This window comes from Betta splendens, chromosome 1 (assembly GCF_900634795.4).
Source record: "Betta splendens chromosome 1, fBetSpl5.4, whole genome shotgun sequence".
NCBI classification, from domain to species: Eukaryota; Metazoa; Chordata; class Actinopteri; order Anabantiformes; family Osphronemidae; genus Betta; species Betta splendens.
This window is the reverse complement of record NC_040881.3, coordinates 16,665,783-16,676,128: the sequence shown is the minus strand read 5'-3', so window position 1 is coordinate 16,676,128 and position 10,346 is coordinate 16,665,783. Positions and strand designations below refer to the sequence as shown.

The window sequence follows — 10,346 nt, the reverse complement described above, 5'->3', positions numbered from 1 at the left end:
TCACACTGGAAGAATTCCCAGCAAGCAACGTGTGATTGTAGACAGAAATCACACTGCACCTTCACTGTGACACCTACGTGTCATGTGATGAGTGGGTATATCACAATATCTGGTGTTTTAAGCCAGTGGGGAGGATAAAGCTTACAGTGCTGACTATCAGGCACTCAGTAAATACAATCTGACAAGTGTAAGGCGTTATTTTCTACCCTCTGATGGTTGGATCGCACTATGTGCTACGTTAATCCACGTTATTCCTTGATTTAATCCAGCTGTTTGCAGCTGCTCAGGAGTCATGCACACACGAAAGGTGTTTGCTGTCATAGAATTAAAGCCTCTTTAAACCGAGCATGTTGGTGTGATCAGTATGCTGCTGGTGTCGTGTAACTGTCCGTGGTGCTGAATGACTGATGGTTTATTAACAAGTGGGTACAGGCAGCTTCTGAAACACACTGTGGCAGGCAGGAATGGTTTGCTGGTAATATGTTAATCTACATTTTTCAGTACAGTTCCAGTGTGTGCTGCAGCTCTGGCATCATCAAGCGCTTTCTTTGTAGTTTTACTGATTCATCCTGCTGACTGCTGTTCCAGGATAAACGCCTCACTATGGTTCCTCAAAGCGTCAGAGCTGTGACACTTACCTTGGCTGGAGGGGGGCACATGAGCCAGAATGAGCACACACACCCCCAGGGACCACAGTGGCACAGCCATACTGGGCAGGAAGAGTTAGCACGTCACACCACCATCCACGCTCGGAGAGCCTGCGGAGGAAGCAGTGGACGTGTAAGACGTGTGCAGGTCAGTGTGTGTGCGCGTAGTGGACACACACTGACAATGAAAGATAGCATGTGTGAAACTACAGCGAGGTGGGAGGGGGACAGAATAATAGAGAGACAGATTGAGAGGGGAGAGACAAATAAAGATAACAATTGAGCTATCGGTGCGGCGAAAGTCCCTCAATCTGTTGTTACCATGGTGATAGCACCGAGCAGTCTGAGTGAGAATCAGAGAGAGGAGGTATGAGGGTCCGTGTATCCGTGTGTGTGAAAGTGAAAACGTGCAAGTGTGACTGCGTGCTTTAGCCTCGTAATTAACCAAAAGCATCAGTGGCCACTGACCCATAAACGGGCCTTAATCTTTCTATCCCCACGCACACACACAGGCACGGGGCTGGCGCAGCTTAGGACACTGTTCAGTAATCCTAAATAAATGATGTTGTGGAGACGATCTCTTCTCCAGCAGGGCTAACGAGCTAAGCAGCCAGATGAAGGCGCAGGTGATCAAAGGGCGATGCTGTGCTGTGGGGTTTTACGAGGGAACATACGGGAAGCAGGCAGACGAGCTGCGAGGGAGCTCGGGTAATATGACTCCCTCGTGCAGACTGAACTCTTGGCCCTGGACAGAAGGATGCAAACCTGGGCAGCAGGGCATTTATTTCATGCTTAGTACTGCCCATGTGGTGTGTCCACAGCACCTAGCAGGAAGGTCTCCAGTGTGTGTGTGTGTGTGTGTGTGAATACGGCAGTACACAAATGCATATGTGTACATGAGTGTGTATATCTGTAACTTGCTTTCCCTGTCTGTCTTCTTGTTAGGTAATGATGGCAGACAGATTTAGGTCAGTCCTCAACAAATGTCCAACATGAATTCAAAGATACACACACACACACACACACACACCATCCTGCTTTTTTGAGTCCACTGAACCAACAAGACTGTAAAAGCCCCAGGACGACCGCCACACACACAAACAGAAGAGACTCTGAATAACAAGCATTCTGTTTTTTTATCCCGCACAAGCACAAATACACAGAACACGTCGATCTCATCCAAAGCCCTTATGGCAGCATGTTCTTTTGCTTGCAACCCCCACTGTTCGCTTTCTCTCTCTCTCGCACACACACGCACGCACGCATGCACACACCCTAAAGTGTTGATGCAGAGTAAGTAGAGCAAGGACATTGATGGGCCTTGACAAAGCCACACAGCCAGTCCTCCTGTTCGCAGCACCATGCTCCCTGCCTACAACCAAACTCCAGCCCTAGGCCACAGGCCGGCCTACTTGAAGGAGAAGCAGCCTCTACAGTGAGAGCAGTGCGCCTGGAGTAAAATAAATTACACACGCAGGCAATAATGTATATGCACATGCAGTGCATATACTGTACATCACTCTCTGCACAGTATTTATCAACCAACAGTAAATGATGCCATGAATGCCAGATACTTAATGAGTGAGGCCAAACTCTATTTGAAGTTGTGTGGTTTGGCCACATCATAATGTAGGCGATGAGCAAAAAGGGATATTGGCGTTTGGTGGGAAGCAAATGAAAGTAGAGAGACATTCATGTCAACCTCTTGCAAATTGTTCAAACTGATGGCAAATCGCGCCAGGTACAGTGTTTCACGCTGTGGGGGCATAAATTCAACATACAGTAGAACGGAGGCAGACCTCTCTTCCTTTTGGTCAGGGAGCTATCGGAGCCTGAGGGTGGACAGCAACGGAGCGCGGAGTGACAAAACAGCCTTGTAGTGTTAGGTTCCTAATGGAAGACTAAATGTGTGAGGGTGTGTGGGTGATGAAAGAGAGGGAGCAATCAGGAGATGAGGCGGAGGCAGAGAGATTAGGCTTCTGACAGCTCCACTGCCTGATATACTTTTTTAATAACAACAGTGGAAAGACTTTTCTTGTCACTAATGATAATATTTAAGGATTAAGAGAGGATTTTGAAGCCGCTACAGTGGCCTGTGCGCCTGCCAGCCTGTTTCAGACCATTGATCCGTGCATCCCCCACAGGGCTGAGGCCTACATGCTGCAGTCAAAGCCACTTACGGGGCTTTAGAGCCTCTGTTTGTCTGGTCAATGCGCGACTCTGGGGAATGAAGGTGTCGGCCTCTGTCAGTCTTCTGCTTGTTGCAGGCACAAAACGCAGGCAGGGCTTGGGGCCAAGTTCAGAGCCTGGGAGCCTATAGCGCATGTAGGATGTATAAACATCCACACACAGCGGTCGTCCAGTATGAATAGTCACGTCTAGTGGGAACGTCTGTCACTGGATGACCCAACCTTCATGTTGAGGCACAGTGGCGGCAGCGGTTTGTGGGGAGACTGTAGTCAGAAATTTGAATGGATGTTGTTTCTCCTACAGAACTGAGTCTCTTTTAATTTTTTAATTATTATAAATTATTAATAACGGGCCCTGCCCTCACATGCATCGTGCCTTAGTGCCCTATAAGCACTTTCCCTGAGTGTGAAAATGCAGCTTGTTAAGAGTGTGTTTGCTCATATATCACCCATTTGTTTTCACCTTGGTTTATCACACACACAGAGGAAAGAAAGCAGAACTCAGGCATGAACAAGTAAGATTAAAAAGGTATTCGTCACTATAATGGTGCTGGCTGGGAAATGATTCCTTCGTGGTGGGACTCCATGTGTGACTGAGAGAGGACGTGAGAAATTTTGGGTAAATGCTACTTACAGATCAACAGATTCATGACGCCTGATGATCTCATGAAGGACATGAGCGCTGTTTGCCAACAGCTTAGAATAACATGCAAAAACAACATATGCACTATAGAAAATGTTCATATGGGCGCATGGCGTAAGTACTGCATTACTGCAAAGCAGATTGGATAAAATATGATTCATGCTTTTAAAATAGCACAGTGTGTTATTGCGATTAACCCTTGCAGCTCACTGCCGCTAGCTTCATAACGACACAGCGGGGACTCGCTGTAATAAAGGTTAAATAGATGTTCCCTGAGAAATGCAAATTTCACTATCTGCAGCGCCAGGAAGTGTCCTGGGTTAAATATCCATAATCAATTCCTTCTGTTTCACACATGACGCACCGACGGCTTCAGCAATCTGCACGTACAACCACACTTTAATTGACAGTAATGTTCAAAAACTGCATTCATTTATTTCCCGAGAATCTCATCTGTGCATGAGAAGAAACTCTGGCTTTTTCCTCTGACGTATCTCACTGCAACATGGGCTTCGGATCTAGAGTATGAGCACTGTGCGCAACAAATACTCTGAGGCCACGCTGAGATATCGCTAGGCCGTCCTGTACACGCTCCGCTCCTTTGTACTAAATCTGGATTTGAGTGTCGCCATGACCTGCTACTATGATATGAGCTGCTTTAACATGTCACCCAGAGAAACAACTGCACGCAGAACACGCCTCGGAGATCCTGAGGTGTGACAAAATGTCAGGGCTGAAAAACCTCTTTGCAGTCATTAGCTGAGGTGTGACAGCCGAGCAAGTGCATCCAGTCCCTTCTGTGGGCAACATGACAGAACAAGCTACATCTGGACAGTAGATCTGGGCAGTACTGGGAATGTTTGACCTAATATGTGGCAAAATGTGTCCGTAGCCTAAGACGCAAGCTGTCCTGTACCTTTCTCCTACTGCCTGTTAATTCCACGGGTAATTAATAATTTTTCCTTAAAAAGGTAAAAAAGCTAAAATATAGTTTCTAGATGTAAATATATTATTAAATGACTAAAAATGAAATCATCACCAGTGTTACAGTACCACTCACATTTCAGGAAAATTACTGCAACCTTTGAGTAATTACACTGGATTAACTTGAAGCTTGTTCACCGTCTCATTAGGAAGGAAATGGTTGATAGCAGCTTGCTTAAGCCAGACTGGTCCAGTACTTGACATGAGGAGGCCGTCTATTAGCCAGGTGGGATTAGCTTTGGGCTTGTTTAGCCTTTGAGGATACTGATTTACCTGGACCCAGGTGACTTCTGCAATAAAGCTGCAGAACCAGCAGACTTAGAATTATGTTCATTTGTCTTGGCTGACATGAAATGATATGTATGTCTAATCAAATGAAAGCGAGTAAATACTTGTACATTTGCAGGAATGCAGCTGTATTGTCATCTCATCTGCCACACAGACTCCATCAAATAGATGGTTGTGGTATTTTATTACATTGTGAATCAACCTCAAGCTGGAGTCAAATCAGTTCTACCAACACCCACTGAACATTCTTAGCATGCTGTAATACATGTAAATAATACTATTGTTTCATTTATAGTGGACATATTACTGGCTGCCAAGACATTTACCTGCAACTGGAGAAAAGACTACATTTATTAAAATGATCTGTCTAATATCAATCAGACAGCCATGTAGAAATATATAGAGCTGAAAATCAGCCTGTTCAGCTTTCTTAGTACTCAAGCATTGTGCTGTTGCCTCAAGCTTCATAATTTCAATAATAAGTAGGTAATGATAATAGCGGTAGTAATTATAAAGCACATCCTCATGATAGTATAATGCTAAATAAATGTCTAGCCTTGTATTCTGATATTTGATTTTCCACTCAAATTCCACAGGCCTTCACCAACGCTCAGCACAAGCTGCCTGACTCAGTGTGTGACTGATGCAAGCACTGGAACCTGTTTGAGGTGGTCCGAACCGAAAAGAGGAAAAATATATGTTTTACAAGTCAAATGACACAAACTCCATCCAAACGTGTGCGTGCGTGCATGTGTGTGTGCGTGTCTGTGTGTGTGTGGTTGTGTGTCTTTGAGAGAGGTTTAAGCAAATGACTTCATGTCCTCAGTGGTTGATGTAAATGACCCCTACAAACCTCGTTACCTTTGTTTTGTCTTTTCCTTCAAACACACACCATGTGGTAGCACACACACACACACACACACACACACACACACACACACACACACACACACACACACAAACGCGGTGAGTCACTGCACTAAAATGTGCTCCGAATTATTTCTAAAGAAATCAGTGCCACTCGATCATCAGTAGTCTCACATTTACAATGTCACTCAGAGACAATGACCCACACAATTCTACACAAACAATGCCGTCACATCCGGACGCACTCACGTACAGATAAATCCGAGATGGAGCCTGACGGAGGAGCAGTACTGCTGTCGGCCTGTGAGCCGCTCCACCCTGCCTTCCTGTTTGCCCTCCTCCACTGACCCAGTCCGCTCTTCGCCTCTCTGAAATATTGATAATAGACGCTCGCTCAGCGCGCGCCGCCTTCTTTTCTCCATCTCCCTTCTCCTCGTGCTGCCGTCTGAGGTGAATAAGCAAACCCAACCCCAGCCTGCGTTTGAGGCCCTTTGTGTGTGTGTTCCCACCACTCTTCACTGCAGCACGCCAGACACTGCAATGAAGGCGTGTGATAATGAACCTGCTTCAGCCCAGCAGTCAGAGCCTCTGCTGGAGCCCTTGCGGAGCACCTTCATTACGCCGCCTTCTTTCTGCTATCAATATTTCACAGCGCTCGCTCCTCACTCCGCTCTACTACGGACCGAGCTTTAATGGCAGCCAGCGGCACGAGGCCCAGCACGGCAGCATCACATCGCTGTCCCTCAGTGATTAAATGGCACTTGACAGCAGCAGCAGCAGCAGCAGAGGAGCAGGACACCTCTGCCGCCTCCTCACGCGCTGATCATGTATGTGCGCGCGTGCGCGTCAAAAAAGGGGGACTGGAGAAAGTGATCCAGACAGAGGGAGAGAACGAGGGGAGGGGCGGGTGCATCCTCATAGCCTATATCCATATCTTACCGTCAATCCCGCGGTTTCCCTCCTCCTCCTCCTCGCTCACTGCGTCTCCCGCATCCTGTCGCTACGCGCCCTCACCCACTGTGCTCTCCTCCCTTTCTCCGGCTCCGCTCGTCCAGATGCATGTACAAATAAAATATTCAGTGTGGTGGGCGATACCTGCTGAACTACACGGCAGTCATTGGCGCGAGGGGCTCAACAACAATTGGGCGTCCTCCTGTGATCGGCGCGCTGTGCGGGGCTCTGCTGGACCTCACACCCTCGGTCGAGTCTCGATGTCTTCCCCCCGCTGAGCTGTGTGGCTGTGCGTCACGTTGGTATCATAATTCCCACGGGTTTCATGCCCAGAGACGATGCGGGCTGGAGGCCTTGTAGCGCCGACGGATGCGGGGCAGGAAAATTCACGGTCGCGCGCAAAAACAATAATTAGGCGCAAACGCAGGCACGAACCCAGGCTGCTCCGGCTGCGGCGTCGATGTCTTCGGCTCGTCGAGCACAGTTGTCAGCAGTGATCGTGTGGTTCCGACATGTTTCACTTACATCCTTGCATTTAAGGGAAATGCCGTCGATGTGGTAACAGCATATCCTTGAAGAATCGTGATGAGGCGCAGCGGCACATCAGGACCGATAGCCTGTGGGAACGACTGCGTGTTTTTTTAAAAAGCAGATGTCGCCCTACAAAATAACACTGACATACAAAAGATACAATAGCTGGACAGTCAGGAGAGACACGATTTTCCGCTGCTGGCCTCGCCTTGTATCCGTCCTTCTGTCTTCTTGTGACGCTCTCTCTCTCTCTCTCTCTCTCTCCATCCGCTGGTCCGCTTGTTGCGCGTTCTGCACTCGAGAGCGCGCAAAGCGTGTATGTATGCGTGTGTGTGTGTGTGTGTGTGTGTGTGTGCGCGCGCGCGCGCGCGAGCAAGAGCGCGGGCGTGTATGTGTTCACGAACGGGAGGGGGCTTCGACTATATTATCAAGGTTTGTCTGAGTGAGCAACAATAAGCTGCTGTGTAGGCAAAAGGGGAGAGACGTGGAATAAACAGCGGCTCGTGTTGGTGGAGACTCGGATTCAGGTTGAACAGGAGCCGATGCGTTCGCCGAGCGACGTGCCGCACAACGCACGTCCAGGAGGCACCGGCTCCGATGGGTTTCTATTAACCTCAGGAAGAGTTTGTGAATCGGCACCGAAAGAAAATGTGTCCTGTTTGTCAATTGGGCGCTTTGACATAAATCATCATGTCACAGGCATTTATCAAACCTACCAGTCATGTAGTCACACCTTGATGACACCGAGGTTGCATCATTTTTCTCTGCAGATACATTTCGCCCCATTCGCTTCCAGCATTACTGTCATTATTCCCCGATGCTTCAGAAAAAAAGCACTTTTTGCTTTGTGTGTTTGCATTCTAATACGGATGGAATCGCAAGTGTAAATGCTCGGCTCATTCATGGGAGCAGGAGGAAAAGCTCCCTCGTCCTCCAGTCAGAGCCAGCGAATGCACAGGCTGACGTGCAGACATCACCGATGCAGTTTATGTGCACGGGATGCGAGCAGGGGCTGAGCAAGTGTTCACCGCCAAATAAGATGAGTTGGAGGCGAAGGAAATCACTGATTATGTGGAAAAGCTAGTTTCTCTGTGACTCCACTCACATCCCATTGAAAAGCTCTGATTGCGTCTTGTGTAGTCTGTAAAGTTGAGAATCCATAAACACTCAAAGCACAACAGTCACACAAACACAAACCTAACTATTTTAATGGCGCGGCATAATTCACTGATTTCAGATTATGTATGGTGTGTTTACAGACTGGCAAATTATCAATTTAAAAGGTGCTCCTAAAAATGGAAAAGTGGATGGAATGATCTCACCGGTGAAATCAAAATAAAACAAGCCCCAGTGATGAGGTTTGGCCGGGATTTGGTCTTGGCTTGGCCGTGTGCTTGGCAGCATTCAGCATCATTAAATACAGACAATGCTGAAGTGAGGTCACTGATGGTGAGCGGCACCCACTGTTCCTTCAGATGCTGCTTTATGTTAGCTTTTATTGGTTGTTGGCGCATCCACTGAAGGAATGTTTGCAGTAAGACTCCGTCTGCTAACAGTGATATTAAAGCGCGCAGCACAACATCAGTTTGACATTTTCACTTCATGAACAGGAAGAGTAATATCTGGACTCTGACGTGCAGCTGTGTAGACAAACGGGCTCAACGGCACCACAAGGCTTTCACACCTAAACATTTAAGTAGTTTGCACTCTCATTTTCTCCTTCTGTCACCATGGCGACCCTCCTCCCCCTCCTCCTGTCCCTCCGTCCACCTCTGCATCTTCTCCACCTCCGTCCCGGCCTCTGCCCGTCCGCTTCTGCTTTTTCTTCTTCTCATTCTCCACCTTGTACTTGAGTCTTCTCACAGGCTCGCTGAAGCTGCACCACCTGGACCTGTCCTCAAAGTCCTCGCTGACCATGAAGCTCCGGTCGATGAGCTCGGCTGCCTCCTGCCAGTTGCGATAGCAGCCCGGGCCGAGGCGGAGAATCTCCTCCACTGCGTTGGGGATGAGGATGGAGCCGTCGGGCCGCAGCACCACCACTGTGGGAAGCTCCTCTACGTTAAACATGGCCCCCAGCTCCCTGTGAACACACACACACACACACACACACACACACACACACACACACACACACACACACACACACACACACACACACACACACACACACACACACACACACACACATTGCTATAGGCATATTTAGACCAGCAGGTTGTGCACACAGCTAAGTGTAGGTCTCACACCTCCTGTAGGGGTCCTCATAGGCCAGGAACAGGCACCTCTTAGGCAGCGCTCTGAGGAAGCTCTGTAGCTGCTCTTCTGACTGATCCAAACTGACGAATGAGGGAAAAGAAAGTTGCACCTGTCATGCACACACGGCACCTGCGTGAGGCAGATGCAGCTGACGACGCCGCTGACTGAATCAGGTTTCAGTGTAGGAAAACATCCGCTGCAACTGCCAGCGCGCACGACGCTGCAGGAGTGTGCGCCATGTGCTGTGTAATAGTACTGCGTGTGTGTTGCACTGTACCTGACGTACAGGAGGACGAGCTGAGCCGAGCGGTCCACGTAAAATTGGTCTGTCAGCTTTTTAAAGAAGTCCTTGAGCGCGGGAGCGAAGCGCCGGCAGCCCTCGCACTCAGCGGCTGCAAACAGCAGCATCAGGACGCGGTTCTCCAGGCGCATGACAACCTCGCGTTCCGTGTCCAGCTCGTCCTGCTCCCGGTTGTTCCTCACCAGAACCCGATTAATGAACAAGTCCACCATGTTGACGACAACTCAGAGTTCTGCATGAACGAGTACCATTGCAAACAGTAGAAGGTGCAGACTAACAGTAGTCTAAATGGCATGTGCAAAAGGCTGTTTACTGTAAGATGCGATGACTCTGCCCTGTATTACAGACTGCAGGCTCCCACACAGTCATGCTCACACACATATCTATTAATCATATATAATCTTACTTGCTGCTAAATCGGATAATCCTCACAGTTGCTTACCTCAAACAAATATTATCTTCTATTGAGGCAGCAAATCCAAAAGGCAAACAGCCTCCAGTATATATATATATATATATATATATATATATATATATATATATATATATATATATATATATATATATATATATATATATATATATATATATATATATATATATATATATATATATATATATATATATATATATATATATATATGCGTATGTGTGTGTGTGTGTGTGTGTGTGTGTGTGTGTGTTTTTTT

The 10,346-nt window shown here is 47.7% G+C and overlaps 2 protein-coding genes across 8 annotated transcripts in view; both read right to left on the bottom strand.

Annotated features, from left to right (window-relative positions):
• Positions 1-7,378, bottom strand: part of LOC114851093 (adhesion G protein-coupled receptor L1-like) — a 22,135-nt gene extending 14,757 nt beyond the window's left edge. For 3 of the 6 annotated variants that reach the window (XM_029142659.3, XM_029142679.3, XM_029142690.3), the window contains exons 1-2: positions 6,558-7,378; positions 639-758 (exon numbers count right to left, since the gene is read on the bottom strand). In XM_029142659.3, coding sequence (XP_028998492.1) covers positions 639-708 — 70 coding nt within the window. In that variant the 5' untranslated portion in view covers positions 709-758; positions 6,558-7,378. The remainder of the gene's footprint in view (positions 1-638; positions 759-6,557) is intronic. The other 3 variants (XM_029142675.3, XM_029142687.3, XM_029142669.3) reach the window with 2 other exon arrangements.
• Positions 7,379-8,304: 926 nt separating this feature from the next.
• On the bottom strand, positions 8,305-10,021 carry LOC114852076 (nucleoredoxin-like protein 1). Of its 2 annotated transcripts, XM_029144147.3 has the most exons (3): positions 9,634-10,021; positions 9,347-9,436; positions 8,305-9,180 (listed from the first exon to the last, which is right to left on the bottom strand). In XM_029144147.3, exons 1-3 carry the CDS (start codon positions 9,867-9,869, stop codon positions 8,826-8,828), a joined length of 681 nt encoding a protein of 226 aa, XP_028999980.1. In that variant the 5' UTR covers positions 9,870-10,021; the 3' UTR covers positions 8,305-8,825. The 2 variants fall into 2 exon arrangements, with proteins under 2 accessions (XP_028999980.1, XP_055366050.1); XM_055510075.1 differs by lacking the exon at positions 9,347-9,436.
• Between the last annotated feature and the right edge of the window lie 325 nt (positions 10,022-10,346).

Coding starts and splice junctions, on each gene's coding strand:
- LOC114852076 (XM_029144147.3), bottom strand. CDS start 9,869: ATGGTGGACTTGTTCATTAATCGGGTTCTGGTGAGGAACAACCGGGAG. Junction 9,437..9,633: donor CTCGTCCTCCTGTACGTCAG/GTACAGTGCAAC, acceptor CTCATTCGTCAG/TTTGGATCAGTCAGAAGAGC. Junction 9,181..9,346: donor TATGAGGACCCCTACAGGAG/GTGTGAGACCTA, acceptor GTGTGTTCACAG/GGAGCTGGGGGCCATGTTTA.